Source organism: Salvelinus fontinalis, chromosome 7 (assembly GCF_029448725.1).
Source record: "Salvelinus fontinalis isolate EN_2023a chromosome 7, ASM2944872v1, whole genome shotgun sequence".
Taxonomy (NCBI): Eukaryota; Metazoa; Chordata; class Actinopteri; order Salmoniformes; family Salmonidae; genus Salvelinus; species Salvelinus fontinalis.
This window is the reverse complement of record NC_074671.1, coordinates 64,673,731-64,694,276: the sequence shown is the minus strand read 5'-3', so window position 1 is coordinate 64,694,276 and position 20,546 is coordinate 64,673,731. Positions and strand designations below refer to the sequence as shown.

The 20,546-nt window shown below is 40.1% G+C and overlaps 1 protein-coding gene across 1 annotated transcript in view; it reads right to left on the bottom strand.

The window, feature by feature from the left end:
- Window positions 1-546: 546 nt before the first annotated feature.
- LOC129860115 (gastrula zinc finger protein XlCGF17.1-like) overlaps window positions 547-20,546 on the bottom strand; it is a 35,054-nt gene continuing 15,054 nt past the window's right edge. The window contains exons 3-4 of the mRNA XM_055930434.1: window positions 4,155-4,883; window positions 547-558 (exon numbers count right to left, since the gene is read on the bottom strand). Coding sequence (XP_055786409.1) covers window positions 547-558; window positions 4,155-4,883 — 741 coding nt within the window. The remainder of the gene's footprint in view (window positions 559-4,154; window positions 4,884-20,546) is intronic.

Here is a 20,546-nt window from a genome sequence, read left to right as displayed (position 1 = left end):
GTATTATCAGGCTGTATAGCTAATTACGTTTGTGTTACGCCCCTGAAAAAGGGGAGAAATGATCACGAGTGTGATACGGAATTGTTTCTTCAATGAAAACTTTAGTGCAATCATTTTACAAAAGTAACACATTTTACAGAATAACAGATCTACAGGAAATAGAGTTTTGTAGGGTACAAGGCTTATTCAAGTCATAACAGTATACACTGTAATTCACTGAAACAGATACTAATTTCAATATAACTGTCAAGCACAAAGCTTTAACTCAGTAAACCATAACTCAATTTATCAACAGGCAATAAAGTGTTTGAAAAACCATTATACAAATAACACCGCAAACTCTCTTATTAACAACGCACATGTTCATTCACAATCGACATAAAATGGCAGCTACTCTCAGTAGGAAGCTATTCTTTCTTGCAACCGAGCAGGGATCATATTTCTCTCTGCAAACTTAACTAACTTCCTCAATATGTTACTAAGACACACCTTAAACACTCTTGACATGTTAGCGAGTTATTACATTTAAATTACTCTTTTTAATCATCAATAACGTACCTGAAAAAGGGGAGAAAGAATCACGAGAGTGATATGGTAATGTTTACTCATTGAGAACTTTTAGTGCAATGAGAAAAGACCGCGGTTTCTCCGGGAACTTGAGTGGAGACCAGAGCAATCGATCTCAGGCTCATAGATTAAGAGCATTTAGTAGATCACAGATTAACACTTTTACCCACGACAAAATAAAGTAATCAACATAACGTTTACACATTCTTCTCACAATTTGTACCCTTTGTACGCTTGACGGATTTGAACACAATTATGAATGTTATCAATCTCTATCAACTAATACTGAATGCATGATCTTCTTAACCTTAGATGTTTTAAGATCCTCACATACTATGAACTTACTAATACTTTTTAATGTATAACAGGCTATGAGTATTTCCTTTAACCTGTCACATTTGCTCTGACTCAGTACATTTATTAGATTGCTAGCTTGCGATTAGCATTAGCGGCTCACAAGATTTAGGCCCAACTTGCTAAGAAAACACGAACTAGTAGTGTAATTTTAGAACGCTAGGTGTTTATATTAAGAGGTAAAGAGAAAACAGCATCGTTGTCATCAACATTGTTGCTGGTGCTGCATTGACCACGCAGACGGAACACAAGTGTCTCATGGTCGAGGAACAACAAATGCCTCCTGTGACGGGGCGGGGCTAGGTCTGTGTGGAAAGCGGCATAGAGAGAGGGAAGCGAAGTAAAATAAAATTTAAAATGGATGTTACACAGGGCGTATCCATTTGAACAAATCAAACATTAACATACCGTTATAGGTAATGTAAAAACCCAAACCGGTCCGTGCAACAATTCCAATATGTTGTAAAATACGGTATACCGCCCAGACCTACTTACAAGAAAGTATCATCTTTATCCCACTGGAAGGCTGGGTTCAAAGAGGTGAAAGGCACTACAACTAAGAACTAGGGTGTATTCATTACGCCTCGCAACGGAAACCGTTTACAATTTAAAAAGCAAACAGAGCAAATGGAACGAAATGGGGAGGGACCAACCTCAATTTGTCAAATAGAAACTCTCCTTGTCATTGCAAAACTTTTTCAATTTGGAGTAAATGGTTTCCGATGCAAAACGTTTTCCAACAGACAATGTTTTACAACAGAATCGGCGTAATGAATCCACCCCTGGGGAGGTTTAAAAAAACAACAACATTCATACATCTGAAAACCTAAGGTTCATCATGTTATATTATCTGCATTATAGGTATGTGGTCAGGTGTTACATTGACAATTACAGGCTCTATTATTCACTCATCTGTTTCAATACTTACTATTGGGGATTGGAAGCTTGTGTTACCTTCCTCACACCACTACAGTATTCATTTCAACAGACCTTTTCCATGGTCCATTGTTACAGCTCAGTAAATGCCCAAGACTATATTGAGGGTCAAACTGTTGAAATGTCCAGTTCATTATGTAAATAGTCTTGTAGAACTCTGATGTGGGGAAAGGGAAATGTATTTAACCAAAATGTGTCTTCCACATTTAACCCAAACCCTCTGAATCGGAGAGGTTTGTGTGGGTAGTGGGGGGGGGGGGCTGCCTTAATTGACGTCATCGGCACCTGGGGAGCAGTTGTTAGGGGGTTAACTGCCTTGCTCTTACTGTCAGATCTAATATGGAAGAACTGAATACAACCATAAAGAACCATTCATACTGTCAGATCTAATATGAAGAACTGAATACAACCATAAGAACCATTCATACTGTCAGATCTAATATGAAGAACTGAATACTAAAGAGAAGAAGAGGTTGACCAGTACATATTCATGTAACTTTATTTTTCATTGGCAGATCAATAAAGTTTGCTTCAATGCAGTTATCCAAACACATTCATGATCAGTAACTAAAATAACTCATCTAGTTTTAAAGACAATTAATAAACACATGTATTCATTTCATAAACTGTGTATCATTAAATAAAGTTGTAAAATAATCCCCCCAAACTAATGGTGAAAAGTGATCATCACACCATGTTAGGGGTGGAAGGCAGCCTAGTGGTTAGAGCATTGGGCCAGTAACCAAAAGGTTGCTAGATCAAATCCCCGAGGTGACAAGGTAAAAATCTGTTGTTCTGCCTCTGAACAAGGTAGTTAACCCACTGTTCCTAGGCCATCATTGTAAATAAGAATTGGTTCTTAACTGACTTGCCATGTTAAATAAAGGTTCAATAAAAAAAGTGTCTACTAGCTCCTTCCCACAGAATACTGCAGAGGGACAACCTGGTCTCAGAGCAAAACATATTGTATTATACAAAAAACATCAGTGCCACTCCATTTAGTATGTTAGGTAACATTACATTGGACTACCAATATAAACTGAACTAAAATATAAACCAAACATGTAAAGTGTTGGTTTCATGAGCTGAAATAATAAAATCCAGCAATGTTCCATATGCACAAAAAGCTAATGTCTCTCAAATGTTGTGCACAACTTTGTTTATATCCCTGTTAGTGAGCATTTCAGCCTTTGTCAATATAATCCATCCACCTGACAGGTGTGGCATATCAAGATGCTGATAAAACAGCATGATCATTACACAGGTGCACCTTGTGCTGGGGGACAATAAAAGGCCCCACAACACAATGTCATAGATGTCTCAAGTTCAGGGAATGTGCAATTGTCATGATGACTGCATAAATTTCCACCAGAGCTGTTGCCAGAGAACTCAATATTTATATCTCTACCATAAGTCACCTCTAACGTCCTTTTAGAGAATTTGGCAGTACATCCAAACGGCCTCACAACTGCAGATCACATGTAACCACGGCAGCCCAGGACCTCTTCACCTGCAGGATTGTCTGGGAGGGGTCTGAGTCGTATTTATGTCTGTAATAAAGACCTTTTCTGGGGAAAAACTCATGCTGATTGGCTGGGCCTGGCTCCCAAGTGGGCCCATGCCCTCCCAAGTCCCACCCATTGCGAGCCCCTGCCCATTCATGTGAAATCCATAGATTAGGGCAACATTTATTTCAATTGACTGATATCCTTATACAAACTGTAAATCTTTGAAATTGTTGCGTTTAGATTGCTGTTTAGTATAATACGACTTCTAGGACGTATCGTATGTTACGAATTACAATTCGTATGTTATTTTACGCATCGCTATTCATACAATATGTTGCAAACTTGTAATATGTATGATATGTATATGATATGTACGAATTCCAAATTGTTGTTGCTAACGTTAGCTAGGTTAGGGGTGAGGGGTTTAAGGTAGAGTTAAATGGGTTTAGGGGAAAGGTTAGCTAACATGCTAAGTAGTTGCATGCTAAGCTAACATGCTAAGTAATAGCTAAAAAGTAGTAAGTAGTTGCAAAGTTGCTAATTAGATCAAATGCTAAAGTCCTCCTTGATGAGATTCAAACACGCAAACTTTGGCTAGAAGTTTGAGATACACGCCCACCATTCCACAGAGCAGGAGTAAGCCATCTCTCCTGTGTGTATACATTGGTGTGTTAAGTTGCTATGGTGAGAGAAACTCACCCAAAAGTCAGAGCAGACGTAAGCAGGCTTCTCTCATGTGTGTGTTCTCTGATGAACTATTAACTCATTTGCTGTTTTGAAGCATTTTACACAGGCAGAGCAGGAGTATGGCTTCTCCCCTGTATGTATCTGTTGGTGTGTTTTTAAGGTATCAAAACGAGAGAAACTCACACCACAATCAGAACAGGAGTAAGGCTTTTCTCCTGTGTGTGTTCTCTGATGAACTTTCAGATCAGTTGATGTTGTGAAGCATTTTCCACAGTCAGAGCAGTGATAAGGCTTCTCTCCTGTGTGTGTTCTCTGATGAACAGTTAGCACAGTTGATGTTCTGAAAAATTTTCCACAGTCAGAGCAGGAGTATGGCTTCTCCCCTGTATGTATACATTCATGTGATTTTAAGTGGGAAAGTTGAGAGAAACTAGTTCCACAGTCAGAGCAGGAATAAGGCTTCTCTCCTGTGTGTATTCTCTGATGAACTTTTAGATCACTTGATGTTGTGAAGCATTTTCCACAGTCAGAGCAGACGTACGGCTTCTCTCCTGTGTGTGTTCTCTGATGAACTTTTAGCTCATTTGATGTTTTAAAACATTTTCCACAGTCAGAGCAGGAGTATGGCTTCTCCCCTGTATGAATTCGTTCATGTGATTTTAAGTTGCAAAGTTGAGAGAAACTAGTTCCACAGTCAGAGCAGGAGAAAGGCTTCTCACCTGTGTGAGTCTTCTGATGAACTTTTAGCTGAGTTGATGTTATAAAACGTTTTCCACAGTCAGAGCAGGAGTAAGGCTTCTCTCCTGTGTGTATTTTTAGGTGTATTTTTAGCTTTGATAGAAATGGGAAAATCTTTCCACAATGTGGGCAGTGATGAGACCTCTTATCTCTCTGATCTTCCTGATGTTGCTCTCTGGATGTAGAGAATGTCTCAACATGGTATCCTGTGTGAACATCAGAAGAACCAGTCAGTTGGTGTGATATACATGTCAATCAAATGTAGTTTATGAAGCCCTTTTTACATCAGTAGTTGTCACAAAGTGCTTAACAGAAACCCAGCCTAAAAGAAGCACAGTGGCCACAAAAACTCAGGAAGAAACCTAGAGAGGAACCAGGCTCAGAGCGGTGACCAGTCCTCTTCTGGCCATACAGGGTGACATACCGGGTGACAGGTAGCCTAGTGGTTAGAGCAACTGAAAGGTTGCAAGATTGAATCCCCGAGCTGACAAGGTAAAAATCTGTCATTCTTCCCCTGAACAAGGCAGTTAACCCACTGTTCCTAGGCCGTCATTGAAAACTACTCCCTTCACAGAACATTGCAAACTGGCTTTAACCAGAATAGAAAGTGGAGTGGGAGGCCCCGGTGCACAACTGGGCAAGAGGACAAGTACATTAGTGTCTAGTTTGAGAAACAGACATCTCACAAGTCCTCAACTGGCAGCTTCATTAAATAGTACACGCAATACAACAGTCTCAACGTCAACCGTGAAGAGGCGACTCCGGGATGCTGGCCTTCTAGACACTATTCTGGTTAGAGACTGTTTGCGCTGTTCTGTGAAGGGAGTAGTACACAGCGTTGTACGAGATCTTCAGTTTCGTGGCAATTTCTCACATGGAATAGCCTTCATTTCTCAGAACAAGAATAGACTGACGAGTTTCAGAAGAAAGGTCTTTGTTTCTGGCCATTTTGAGCCTGTAATCGAACCGACAAATGACCCAGAAACTCAACTAGTCTAAAGAAGGCCAGTTTTATTGCTTCTTTAAATCAGCACCACAGTTTTCAGCTGTGCTAACATAATTGCAAAAGGGTTTTCTAATGATCAATTAGCCTTTTAAAATTATAAACTTGGATTAGCGAACACAACATGCCATTGGATCACAGGAGTGATGGTTGCTGATAATGGGCTTCTGTACGCCTATGTAGATATTCCAATAAAAAATCACCCGTTTCCAGCTACAATAGTTATTTACAACATTAACAATGTCTACACTGTATTAATGATCAATTTGATGTTATTTTAATGGACAAAAAAATGTACTTTTCTTTCAAAAACAAGGACATTTCTAAGTGACCCTACATTTTTCAACGGTAGTGTATGTATTCATTTCAGTAGGCTGTATGGGAATGGGAATAAAACTATTCTAAAACTGAGTAGGAGTCAAAAACTACAGAGGCAAAAGTCGTGAAAATAATGAGCTATATCATCCTCCACTCAATATTACAAGGGTTAGTAACTACACAGACTTTCTCTGATGCGCATGGTCCTGCTCTGATGCACACCGTCACTTCCTCTTGAACTTGCAACTTGCAGACGTGTTGCTGTGCGTTTTGTTGCTAACCTTACTTTGCTACCTGACAACTTTACGGTTTTTACTTTTTAATTACCGTTTATATTTTTTGTTTTTCCCTCACAACTTTTTTTTTTTTCATTCAACTTTTTCACTCCGGACGCTTTATCTGGACATGGTTCGTCAGCACCATCAACAGCCGAAGCTAAGTAGTAACATTAACATGATGCCTTCTAATTGCAGTCGCTGTACTCATAATATACAGGAGAACGATCGCCTTACGGCGAGGATAGCTGTGCTACAAGCCCAGCTTCAGACGCAATCGTTAGGCAAGGGTAATTTCAGTGTAGGAAAGGATGAAACAGCATCTGTGCCACCAGTAAGTACAGATAGTAGTATTTATCCCCTCGCACAGTCCCCGCAGCCGGAAAATTTTCTCATGGCTTCTGGAGGGAAATGCTGTAGGAATGCTCAACCGGTGTCGCTCATTCAGCCGACAGAAACTTTCAACTGGTTTCCCCATTAAGCAGCGAGTCGGAGTCTGAGGCCGAGCCTTCTCTTCTCTCTACTCCTCCCGTTACAGGGTCTGAGACGCCGAAGCTTCCCACCATTAGCTCTGACAAATTGAAAACCCTAGTCATTGGCGACTCCATTACCCACAGTATTAGACTTAAAGCGAATCATCCAGCGATCATACACTGTTTACCAGGGGGCAGGGCTACCGACATTAAGGCTAATCTGAAGATGGTGCTGGCTAAAGCTAAAACCGGCGAGTGTAGAGATTATAGAGATATTGTTATCCACGTCGGCACCAACGATGTTAGGATGAAACAGTCAGAGGTCACCAAGCGCAACATAGCTTCAGCGTGTAAATCAGCTAGAAAGATGTGTCGGCATCGAGTAATTGTCTCTGGCCCCCTCCCAGTTAGGGGGAGTGATGAGCTCTACAGCAGTCTCACAACTCAAGCGCTGGTTGAAAACTGTTTTCTGCCCCTCCCAAAATATAGAATTTGTAGATAATTGGCCCTCTTTCTGGGACTCATCCACAAACAGGACCAAGCCTGGCCTGCTGAGGAGTGATGGACTCCATCCTAGCTGGAGGGGTGCTCTCATCTTATCTACCAACATAGACAGGGGTCTAACTCCTCTAGCTCCACAATGAAATAGGGTGCAGGCCAGGCAGCAGGCTGTTAGCCAGCCTGCCAGTTTAGTGGAGTCTGCCACTAGCATAGTCAGTGTAGTCAGCTCAGCTATCCCCATTGAGACTGTGTCTGTGCCTCGACCTAGGTTGGGCAAAACTAAACATGGCGGTGTACGCCTTAACAATCTCACTAGGATAAAGACCTCCTCCATTCCTGCCATTATTGAAAGAGATCGGGATACCTCACATCACAAAATAGGGCTACTTAATGTTAGATCCCTCACTTCAAAGGCAGTTATAGTCAATGAACTAATCACTGATCATAATCTTGATGTGATTGTCCTGACTGAAACGTGGCTTAAGCCTGATGAATTTACTGTGTTAAATGAGGCCTCACCTCCTGGTTACACTAGTGACCATATCCCACCATATCCCCCGTATCCCCCGTATCCCCCATGCATTTACCAAAAAAAATTACATTTTCATCTTTTGAGCTTCTTGTCATGAAATCTATGCAGCCTACTCAATCACTTTTTATAGCTACTGTTTACAGGCCTCCTGGGCCATATACAGTGTTCCTCACTGAGTTCTTATCGGACCTTGTAGTCATAGCAGATAATATTCTAATTTTTGGAGATTTTAATATTCACATGGAAAAGTCCACAGACCCACTCCAAAAGGCTTTCGGAGCCATCATCGACTCAGTGGGTTTTGTCCAACATGTCTCTGGACCTACTCACTGCCACAGTCATACTCTGGACCTAGTTTTGTCCCATGGAATAAATGTTGTAGATCTTAATGTTTTTCCTCATAATCCTGGACTATCGGACCACCATTTTATTACGTTTGCAATCGCAACAAATAATCTGCTCAGACCCCAACCAAGGAGCATCAAAAGTCATGCTATAAATTCTCAGAAAACACAAAGATTCCTTGATGCCCTTCCAGACTCCTTCTGCCTACCCAAGGACAAAAATCAGTTAACCACCAAACTAAGGAACTTAATTTAACCTTGCGCAATACCCTAGATGCAGTTGCACCCTGTTAGGAATTTTGTTAATAAATAGTTAAAACAAATTCTAGCTTTAGATAAAAATATAACAAATTGAACTCTGCATGCCTGGTGAAAAGATATTTGTGTTGTGGGTTATAAAGTAAGCAGAAAGGCTCATTAAACTCTGGTTGAACTGACCCAACTTAGCCTGAGATGTTTAGATAAGGCTGTGGGTCACTTTTTAGGTCTTTCATTATCTTGAGTTGTCTGCTAAAGTGGTAATCAATTATAGTGAGCCTTCAGGATAAATGATTATATGGTGTGTCATGTGAGTGCCCTGTGAGGTTAGAATGAACTTTTGAACCTGTTTTCTATTTGATTAGGACAATGAGACGCATTCTGTAACCTATGACGTCATATATTGTATATAAGTCTGTGTTTATGATCAAATGGGAGCTTGCTCCGAGAATAAACACTATTGTCTAGTTTTGATATGACTGTATCCTGTCTATTTTATGTTGATAAGTATCTTACAAATTCTTATAGATAGACAGATTGAGTTTAATTAATGAGTATATTGTAGGAATTATTTAATTCCACTAACAATTGGTCCTTCGAGTGGATTTCCAAACTTTGCCTCTGTCATCCGAAGATATTAGCCGAAAACCGTGCACGGGCGGGTCAAGACCCGTTAGTTAAAGTCCTGGCCTCTGAATTGAGGTTAAACAACAGGCCGGTATTTATATATCTGAGGTAGACAGAGACGGTAACGGAATCAAACCGGCATTGCTTTTCCCAGTCTGCAAGACGAAGGTAAATAGTCTTTATTCTCGAATGTGGGGGGTATGATGTAAGTTATCTTTGATTTTAAATTCTAAACGTGTTTAGCATTTATCAATAATAGTAGCTTCGGATATTTCAAACAGATTGTGGGTTACTTGTATGACCAAGATACAAGATGGATGGATGAAAAGGTCCGAAAAGACCTTGGTAGGTGCATTACCGTAAAAAAAATAATGAACTTGAATAATCCGAGTCTTGCTAGCTGTGAGGATTATTAAGGGTGGGATATAGTAAGTGTTGTTAGGACGGTCGTTTTGTACAAATAGGACAGCCATTAATTCAAAAGACATACCTAAATGAAGTTTTAACCTAAAACAGGTGAGGATAAATTCGGTTTGGTGAGAAGGCAGGGTAATCCTAGGCGAACGGAATAACTGAATTTATTAATACTGAAAGATATTATTATCCAAAAGAGTGGGAGGGAAACTTAATATAGCGAAGTGAGATTGGATAAATACAAACAGAGTTTGACCAGGGAAGTGTGTCCCCTGGGTAATAACTGATAGTTTAAAATGAGATCTAATGTCCGATCGATAACAACGCTATAGATAAAGTTTCCAGGGAAGAGAATCATATAAATTCATACACATAGATTATAACTTGGGTAAAAGTAGTAACACACACATAGAGAAATAAATAAATAAATAGAAAGACATAGATAGGTGATAAATACCATAACTACTAGTAAAGGTAAGAATTGATCAAACATGGGTAGTAAATCCTCCAAGGAGGTCCCGGTATTAACGGGAGACCAGCGTTTAATGGAACTGAAAGATAAGAGGAATTTAGAATTCTGTCTAAAATGTAGTAAGTATTATGAATTTGATGGTAGGCTAAATGTTGAAAAACTAGAATTGCTTATCAAACAGATACATAAGGAGGGTGGTGAGGATGAAAAGAAGCAGAATAAACAGGGGTTATACACAGCTAGAGTCTGGCTTTCGGAAGCTAGGAAAAGAGTAGAGGGCGATAACAGAAGTCGAGAAAAGTGGGTAATAGTAATGTGAGTCAAAAGAAAAATAGAAAATGTTTTAATTGTAATGAAACTGGACATTTCGCCTGGGAGTGTAACACTCCCTGCAAACATTGTGACAGGATTGGACACAATCACCGAGATTGTAATTTAACTAAGGGAAAGTTAAGGCGCGACTATCGGGAGAATAAGAGAGAGTCGAGAAACAACGAAAGCGAGAAAAATGGGAATTCTCACTGAGGAAAGGCTTGAGCTTTTAAATTAGGATATTTTGTTGACTCGGGATTGGAATTACGAATACAGATACATGTAAAGTGGGGTTAAATGCGAATAAGTTTTTATTATTTACATGGCTTTGGTGGATTAGTGGTAGAATTCTCGCCTGGAACGCGAGAGTCTCGGGTTCGGTTCCCGGTAAGTGCTTTGACTAGAATCAGAGTTTTTGATTCTAATTAAACTATTTGTATGTTTTGCCTAGAAAGTTACGGTCGCTAGTGTTTGTATAAGATATAAATTGAACTATTTTAATGGATTGTTTAGGTTAAATTGAGTGACTGATTTATCAAAATAAATAAAATAACGAAACGAATTTCGATGCAAGACGATGTCTTTTGCCTAAATTATATGTTTGAATAATGTATTGGGAATATAGTCGTAATTAAAATGCTGAATCAAGGAAGAGATAGTTACAAAATTCTAATGAATTCTAAAATAATAATGAAGAGAGACTTAATTGTATGGTGATAACGCAAAACTGCGTCGTTACGTTGAATACACATTTACGTTACTAAAATTAATTTGAAAGTAGTTTAGGGACGGACTCCCACTCTTTTCTGTACTTCTGGAAGTACAATTTGGATTGGGAGATGTTGATTGATGTTGTAAGTTCTATACAAGTTCCAACATTTGTGATAAATTGGGTTTGGTTTATCGAACCCGTAAAACTGCTGCTACAATCAGTCAACTATGATTGTGCAAAACTATGATTGTGCAATTCGTTGAAAGTCGCTGTGGCATGGAGACAGGATGAGCGCATGTTGATGACATCACTCACAAGGCACTTTTGTCGCCACGGCAATGATGTTGTGACTGGGGGGTGGCAGAGAAAAGTGTTTGTGACATTTAGAAGGGAAATACGTCCATTATGTTTTTGAGTCACTTTTCAGAAGTTGCTAAACATTTCCAGATACGTTTTTAAAAGTAGCTGTAAATCGTCAGGGTAGTTAGGAAAGATGCTAAAAACTAGCAACAGATTCGCTAGGTGGGCATCATTGATTTATGGTGGTTATTGGACTATATTCACCTGTGTGAAGGGAGATCTGAATGTCTGAATCGTAAAACATAGTAATAATGGATTCTGATGGTTATTGATTATAAACATTGTATTCTGGTGTGTTTAAGTAGGATTCCTTCTTCTGGGACGGATGGAAGTTATCTAAAATATGTAAGTTGAAGGAGCCATGGGAAAATACGTTTACATTTTTATTAAATACCTGAGATTAAATTACTGATTTCTTACACTGAGAAATGTACGACATTTGCGACAGAGGAAAAAAGTAATATGGTTAGATAATAAATATCAGGTTAATTGAATCTAAGGCTAGCATGTTCACTTAAGTAGGCATATACATGGACGTTGTTTAAAACTTATGATTAATGATTAGAGATTTATTGGAAATTATCATTAGGTTTGGTTAATAGTTCACTTTTGAGTTTCTGAATCGATGTAGCACAGTGAATGCTAGTTAGGCGCTTTGTGTTTTTCCTGAGAGAGTGCGAGTTTTATTGTCTTCTTGAATGTTTAAAGGGACTATTATCTTGGGGAGAGATTGAGGAGTGAGATTGAGGCCATAAACGACCAAATTGGAAAGGGCCTGAAAGGTTTTTGTTTTTTCATTAAGGTTTGCAAATATACACACATAAAACATTTGTTAGGACTATTTGTTTTAGTGCAAAGGAATTTTAAAGGGGCATGCTCATATATGGGGTTTTCTGAGTTTTTATTTTCTGAGTTTTAATTACACAAGTGAATTTTTTTGATTTAAAGGATAAAGGGTTCTTTAAAATGTCTAGGAACATGGTATACAGGGGTGGTATAACCTTTGACCTTTATCATGGCTGTCTCTTGAGGTCTGATCAGCTTCAGGGGAGGGCCATGAAGATAATGCATTTGTGGTCATTTGGGATCATTTGGGATACTAGTTTTGAGGTGAATTATTTGGCTATGATTGATTTGGTATTACAACAGGAAAAATCCCCTTTGTCATCAATAATAAATGGGGGAAGATATGATACATTGAGGTTTGGACAGGAGATATTTTAAGCCAATAGGGCAGGAAAATACATAAGCATTAAAATTATTTATGAGGAGAAATAAGTTTTAGTTCTTAGGAGTGGTAATTTACTGTGGATAAGGTTTCCACTCTGAATAACATATATTAATTATTTATGAGACTGAGTTTAAGGTTAACCAATGTTATTATTTAATAAAAAACAGTGGACTCCTGGGGGAGAGAGCTTATTAGTAAAGAAAGGATTTGATATGGTTACCATTTGTTTTGGCCATTAGAAGATTTTTATTTAAATAGTATTAAAATTGACAGGGGCATATGACATGTGTGATGATTTGGGATTAATATTTGGATGGAGATTGATTTTAGTTTTGATTAAGGTTATGTAAGGGCTTTAGAGATTGACACTATAAGACATGTTTTTTTTTTTTTAAATCCATGATTTTAGATAAAGCCAAAACAGTGAGACACTTAGTTAATATTTGGATGGAACACATAGTTGTTATTGACTATTATGAGAAAAAGGCATACAGAGGGGTCTGCCACGCACTGTTGAGATCTTGAAGGCAGAGCCAGGTAACAAGGGGGGATGGGTAAATTGTGGTCTAGGATTAGGATGTGGCCTATTGGATGATAAACTAATAAATAAACAAATCTAGCTAAACAAGCAGATATAGAAATAGAAAGAAGTATTGTTAATTACATGAAAAGGTTGTTTGTTTAACCAAACCTGTATGTCCAAGATTTTATGCACTACAGGTGAATTACAGGTGAAGTCACACAATCCAGTCCCTGAGGCCTGTTGAGGGGACCATACCAAGGACTCCTGGTAACAGCTAGCTGAAAGAGCTACCAGGATTCATATCACACTGAGGGAGGGGTAAGACACATTGACACTGTCGAACAAGCACAGTGTCCGAGAGGAGAACTGGAATTAACAGAATTCCGGGGGCCATCTCTCGGATGAAGATTTTCCTTTCCCCCGTCATTCCATTCCTGTGTTTGTTCATAGAAGTGAAAGTGTGTCTGGCTTCTTGCTGATGATGTTTTCTCTGGGAGAGGGTGGGGCTTTATAGGTGGGCGGTCCATCCTGAGCTGTCTGGTTGTGGGAGCCATATTCCTGATACACCATGAACCCCAAGAAGGCCAGAGGGTAATATTGACACATAGTTAGACAATGAGGATTTTGTATTAACCAAGCATAAGAGATCACTTGATCTGGATAAACAGGAAGTGAGAGTGGGATTGGGAAGGAAGTCTCAGTGGAGTTCTATGTAGACCAAATGGGGCCTCTGACTCCTTGGTAGTTTAGGACTAAGAGCAGCCATTGTGGAAGACATTTATGCAAGTCCCTGTGTAGCTCATGGAAACAGGTTATAGCTCACATCATGAGGGCTACATAAATCTACATACCCAGTATGGAAGATGGAGAGTAGTGAAAGTAAGGGTTTCAGTTGACAACCTAGTGCCATTCCAAGTACGAGAAGTTAGAGCAGATGATAGTCAGCCAGAATACAAGCAGAGCCCCAGACAAAGCAGATACTGACCGTAGAGTTGTCCAGAGCCAAGGCCGATGTGGATGGTTCAGATGAAAGATTTTAATGAAGTGATTGAGGTGGAAACCTAGGATAGGATAAAGTAATCCTTCTAACCCCCCCCCCCCCCCCCCCTTAAAAGAGTTAGATGCACTATTGTAAAGTGGTTGTTCCACTGGATATCATAAGGTGAATGCACCAATTTGTAAGTCGCTCTGGATAAGAGCGTCTGCTAAATGACTTAAATGTAAAATGTAAAAAATGTAAATGAAACTGTTATGGGATTCTAACCTATGGTTAGGCATGCCTCAGCAAAACCTCAGTTCATACTCATTTCCTTTCCATTTGATGGAATTGCTACAACCATGGAATGGCCGGTATGATAAAGCGGTTCAAGAGGGCAGGAAGCTGAACTATGACATTTGCATTGATCTGTGATATGTGTCCCCAGGTGCCGATTACATCCAGATTTTCTCTTTCACAGTGACAGGATTTTATGGATCGCTACATAACACACGGATGGGAAGTAGGGGGAGTCAGTACATGCAATAGGACTGAGAATGTTACAACTGAGAAGACAATGAGAGACCTGACTGGCAGATGAAAAGGTTTAGAGTGTGGAGGTATGAAGCTGTGACCTAACCTGCCTACCAATTGGAACGGTAGTTATGCACTAGTGCAGTTAGGCATGCTCTTTACTCTTACTCAGATCCAATTCAAAGCGAGGAATTAGATCTTAGCAGGATTAGAGTCAAGTATTTTCTAGTGGTCCACTCTCAATAAGAATGTGGACTAGATTAATCATACCAGAGATGTAATAAATGGCTTGGCAGAATAGAATAGAATCGAGATAGATATGTTATTGGCAGAAAAGGGTGGGGTTTGTGTGTTATTCGGGTCGATGTGCTGTACGTTTATCCCAAGTAACACAGCTCTGGATGGATCAGTGACCAAGGCCTTGGCAGGTTTAACCACCCTAGCTCACGAGTTGGCAGTGACCTCAGGGGTGGATACCTTTCTGACTAATTGGTTTGACAGTATGTTTGGGAAATGGAAAAATTTCATGATTACTGTGTTATGGGCTACCTTCACATGTGTGACTGTGTTAGTTTTGTGCGGATGTGGTTTGATTCCGTGTGTGAAAGTTCTCGTTTCCAGGATTCTGGAGAAATCGATGACACAACAGATGATGATGTACGGACCAATTCTAAGCTCTGATCAGTGAAATGATGAATGTATGGGCCCGGATCTAGTGGAAAACGACTCCGGATCTTTTAATTATGAGGAACCGAGAGTATTTGATGTTTAGAGAATTTAGATGGTTACATGTTTCAATGTATAGACTGTTTCTTTAATGAAGATTGTAACGAAAATCCTAATAGAAGTGTTATAATTCTGATATAAGTTAGAACAGTCATTGATGTTGATGGAGTGTAAATACATATATTGGTTTGATTTTATTCTTGTATAAACATTTATGTTTCTATATGATTTTTGATATGTAGCTATGAATTGTTTTGTTATTTAGGGTGGATTGTTAGGAATTTTGTTAATAAATAGTTAAAACAAATTCTAGCTTTAGATAAAAATATAACAAATTGAACTCTGCATGCCTGGTGAAAAGATATTTGTGTTGTGGGTTATAAAGTAAGCAGAAAGGGTCATTAAACTCTGGTTGAACTGACCCAACTTAGCCTGAGATGTTTAGATAAGGCTGTGGGTCACTTTTTAGGTCTTTCATTATCTTGAGTTGTCTGCTAAAGTGGTAATCAATTATAGTGAGCCTTCAGGATAAATGATTATATGGTGTGTCATGTGAGTGCCCTGTGAGGTTAGAATGAACTTTTGAACCTGTTTTCTATTTGATTAGGACAATGAGACGCATTCTGTAACCTATGACGTCATATATTGTATATAAGTCTGTGTTTATGATCAAATGGGAGCTTGCTCCGAGAATAAACACTATTGTCTAGTTTTGATATGACTGTATCCTGTCTATTTTATGTTGATAAGTATCTTACAAATTCTTATAGATAGACAGATTGAGTTTAATTAATGAGTATATTGTAGGAATTATTTAATTCCACTAACAACCCCTAAAAACATTTGTCATAAGAAACTAGCTCCATGGTATACAGAAAATAAAAGAGCTCTGAAGCAAGCTTCCGGAAAATTGGAACGGAAATGGCGCCACACCAAACTGGAAGTCTTCCGACTAGCTTGGAAAGACAGTACCGTGCAGTATCGAAGAGCCCTCTCTGCTGCTCGATCATCCTATTTTTCCAACTTAATTGAGGAAAATAAGAACAATCCAACATTTATTTTTGATACTGTCGCAAAGCTAACAAAAAGCAGCATTCCCCAAGTGAGGATGGCTTTCACTTCAGCAGTAATAAATTCATGAACTTCTTTGAGGAAAAGATCAATGATCATTAGAAAGCAAATTACGGACTCCTCTTTAAATCTGCGTATTCCTCCAAAGCTCAGCTGTCCTGAGTCTGCACAACTCTGCCAGGACCTAGGATCAAGAGAGACACTTAAGTGTTTTAGTACTACATCTCTTGACACAATGATGAAAATAATCATGGCCTCTAAACCTTCAAGCTGCGTACTGGACCCAATTCCAACTAAACTACTTAAAGAGTTGCTTCATGTGCTTGGCCCTCCTATGTTGAACATAATAAACGGCTCTCTATCCACCGGATGTGTACCAAACTCACTAAAAGTGGCAGTAATAAAGCCTCTCTTGAAAAAGCCAAACCTTGACCCAGAAAATATAAAAAACTATAGGCCTATATTGAATCTTCCATTCCTCTCAAAATTTTTAGAAAAAGCTGTTGCGCAGCAACTCACTGCCTTCCTGAAGACAAACAATGTATACGAAATGCTTCAGTCTGGTTTTAGACCCCATCATAGCACTGAGACTGCACTTGTGAAGGTGGTAAATTACCCTTTAATGGCGTCAGACCGAGGCTCTGCATCTGTCCTCGTGCTACTAGACCTTAGTGCTGCCTTTGATACCATCGATCACCACATTCTTTTGGAGAGATTGGAAACCCAAATTGGTCTACATGGACAAGTTCTGGCCTGGTTTAGATCTTATCTGTCGGAAAGATATCAGTTTGTCTCTGTGAATGGTTTGTCCTCTGACAAATCAACTGTACATTTCGGTGTTCCTCAAGGTGCCGTTTTAGGACCACTATTGTTTTCACTATATATTTTACCTCTTGGGGATGTCATTCGAAAACATAATGTTAACTTTCACAGCTATGCGGATGACACACAGCTGTACATTTCAATGAAACTTGGTGAAGCCCCAAAATTGCCCTCGCTAGAAGCCTGTGTTTCAGACATAAGGACGTGGATGGCTGCAAACTTTCTACTTTTAAACTTGGACAAAACAGAGATGCTTGTTCTATGTCCCGAGAGATCTTCTGTTGAATCTGACAATTAATTTTGATGGTTGTAAAGTCGTCTCAAATAAAACTGAAGGACCTCGGCGTTACTCTAGACCCTGATCTCTCTTTTGACGAACATATCAAGACTGTTTCAAGGACAGCTTTTTTCCATCTACGTAACATTGCAAAAATCAGACATTTTCTGTCCAAAAATGATGCAGAAAAATTAATCCATGCTTTTGTTACTTCTAGGTTAGACTACTGCAATGCTCTACTTTCCGGCTACCCGGATAAAGCACTAAATAAACTTCAGTTAGTGCTAAATACGGCTGCTAGAATCCTGACTAGAACCAAAATATTTTATCATATTACTCCAGTGCTAGCCTCCCTACACTGGCTTCCTGTTAAGGCAAGGGCTGATTTCAAGGTTTAACTGTTAACCTACAAAGCGTTACATGGGCTTGCTCCTACCTATCTTTCCGAGTTGGTCCTGCCGTACATACCTACACGTACGCTAAGGTCACAAGACGCAGGCCTCCTAATTGTCCCTAGAATTTCTAAGTAAACAGCTGGAGGCAGGGCTTTCTCCTATAGATCTAAATTTTTATGGAATGGTCTGCCTACCCATGTGAGAGACGCAGACTTGGTCTCAACCTTTAAGTCTTTACTGAAGACTTATCTCATCAGTGGGTCATATGATTGAGTGTAGTCTGGCCCAGGAGTGTGAAGGTAAACGGAAAGGCTCTGGAGCAACGAACCGCCCTTGCTGTCTCTGCCTGGCCGGTTCCCCTTTCTCCACTGGGATTCTCTGCCTCTAACCCTATTACAGGGGCTAAGTCACTGGCTTACTGGTGCTCTTTCATGCCGTCCCTAGGAGGGGTCACTTGAGTGGGTTGAGTCACTGACGTGATCTTCCTGTCTGGGTTGGCGCCCCCCCTTGGGTTGTGCCGTGGCGGAGATCTTTGTGGGCTATACTCGGCCTTGTCTCAGGATGGTAAGTTGGTGGTTGAAGATATCCCTCTAGTGGTGTGGGGGCTGTGCTTTGGCAAAGTGGGTGGGGTTATATCCTTCCTGTTTGGCCCTGTCCGGGGGTATCGTCGGATGGGGCCACAGTGTCTCCTGACCCCTCCTGTCTCAGCCTCCAGTATTTATGCTGCAGTAGTTTGTGTCTGGGGGTTAGGGTCAGTTTGTTATATCTGGAGTACTTCTCCTGTCTTATCCGGTGTCCTGTGTGAATTTAAGTATGCTCTCTCTAATTCTCTCTTTCTCTCTCTCGGAGGACCTGAGCCCTAGGACCATGCCTCAGGATGACCTGGCATGATGACTCCTTGCTGTCCCCAGTCCACCTGGCCGTGCTGCTGCTCCAGTTTCAACTGTTCTGCCTGCGGCTATGGAACCCTGACCTGTTCACCGGACGTGCTACCTGTCCCAGACCTGCTGTTTTCAACTCTCTAGAGACCGCAGGAGCGGTAGAGATACTCTTAATGATCGGCTATGAAAAGCCAACTGACATTTACTCCTGAGGTGCTGACTTGCTGCACCTTCAATAACTACTGTGATTATTATTATTTGACCCTGCTGGTCATCTATGAACATTTGAACATCTTGGCCATGTTCTGTTATAATCTCCACCCAGCACAGCCAGAAGAGGACTGGCCACCCCTCATAGCCTGGTTCCTCTCAAGGTTTCTTCCTAAGTTCTGGCCTTTCTTGGGAGTTTTTCCTAGCCACTGTGCTTCTACACCTGCATTGCTTGCTGTTTGGGGTTTTAGGCTGGGTTTCTGTACAGCACTTTATGACATCAGCTGATGTTAGAAGGGCTTTATAAATACATTTGATTGGTTGATTGATGAGGCTGGGTCAAAATCTCTGACATTGAAGCTAAGGAATCCTATTCTGTACTTTTCCAGACAAAACCTTCTCAAACCTCAACAGCACTGATAAGCTTTCACTTCTTTAAACCTCTTTCCTACTGATCAACCTTTAGGCTTCACCCACTCTGTCTCCTTCACATGTTCTTTAACAATATCATCCATGGACATAGATATTGGGACCTCAGATTACTCCCTTCAATTTAGCATAAGCTCCAGGGTCATGGCTTCTGAGCTTTGTCCCATTATGATTTTCAAATTATCTTCCCTTGCTGAACCTGACTAGCATAAGATATTAACAATCTACCATTTTCAATTCTTTATTTAACCTTTATTTAACCAGGTAGGCTAGATCAGAACAAGTTCTCATTTACATGGATGCAGCCCAGTTTAACTTCACCTCTCTTTTTATGGCATTGGTTAATCAGATAGGGTGTAAATGAGGCCCTGTGGTCTCCTCAAACACCATCCCAACTTTCCACTGTGACACATTATTACTCTAGCTCCCTACCTTGGGCCTCTTTAGAGTTTCTATACTACATGCACCTCTGCTTCCAGTATCATTATCTCTGTTCTTCCTATGTTTTTCCACTACAGACCATTCACATTCTAGGCCGTCATCCTCCCGCTCCATATCATCAAAACTGTCCTCCAAAATTGATCGCATTCCAGCACAGCTGTTGCTTCTCAAACTCTCACTCCATTTCCATTGTTTCAGGGGTGTCAAACTCATTCCATTGAGGGCCGAGTCTCCCAGGTTTTAGTTTCTTCGTTTCAATTAAAACCTAGACAATCAGGTGAGGGGAGTTCCTTTCTAATTAGTGACCTTAATTAATCAAGTACAAGGGTGGAGCGAAAACCCCCAGACGCTTGGTCCTCCATGGAATGAGTTTGATACCTGCTCCGATTCATCCACAGTAATCGACGCCATTCCATGCAGTTGGCCTCACTCTCCAAATGGTGAAGGAAAACTTCAGTTAGCTTCCCTCTATTTTGACACTCCATCACACAGCCTCATGTCGCCATTTCACTACGAGCAAACTCCTAGAAAGACGACCGAAACCGTTGAAGCCGCCATTTGACTAGACTCGTCCGAATCATCCTGATCTCGCGAACTTACATTAACGAAACAGTGTATGTAAACTCGCGAGATCAGGAA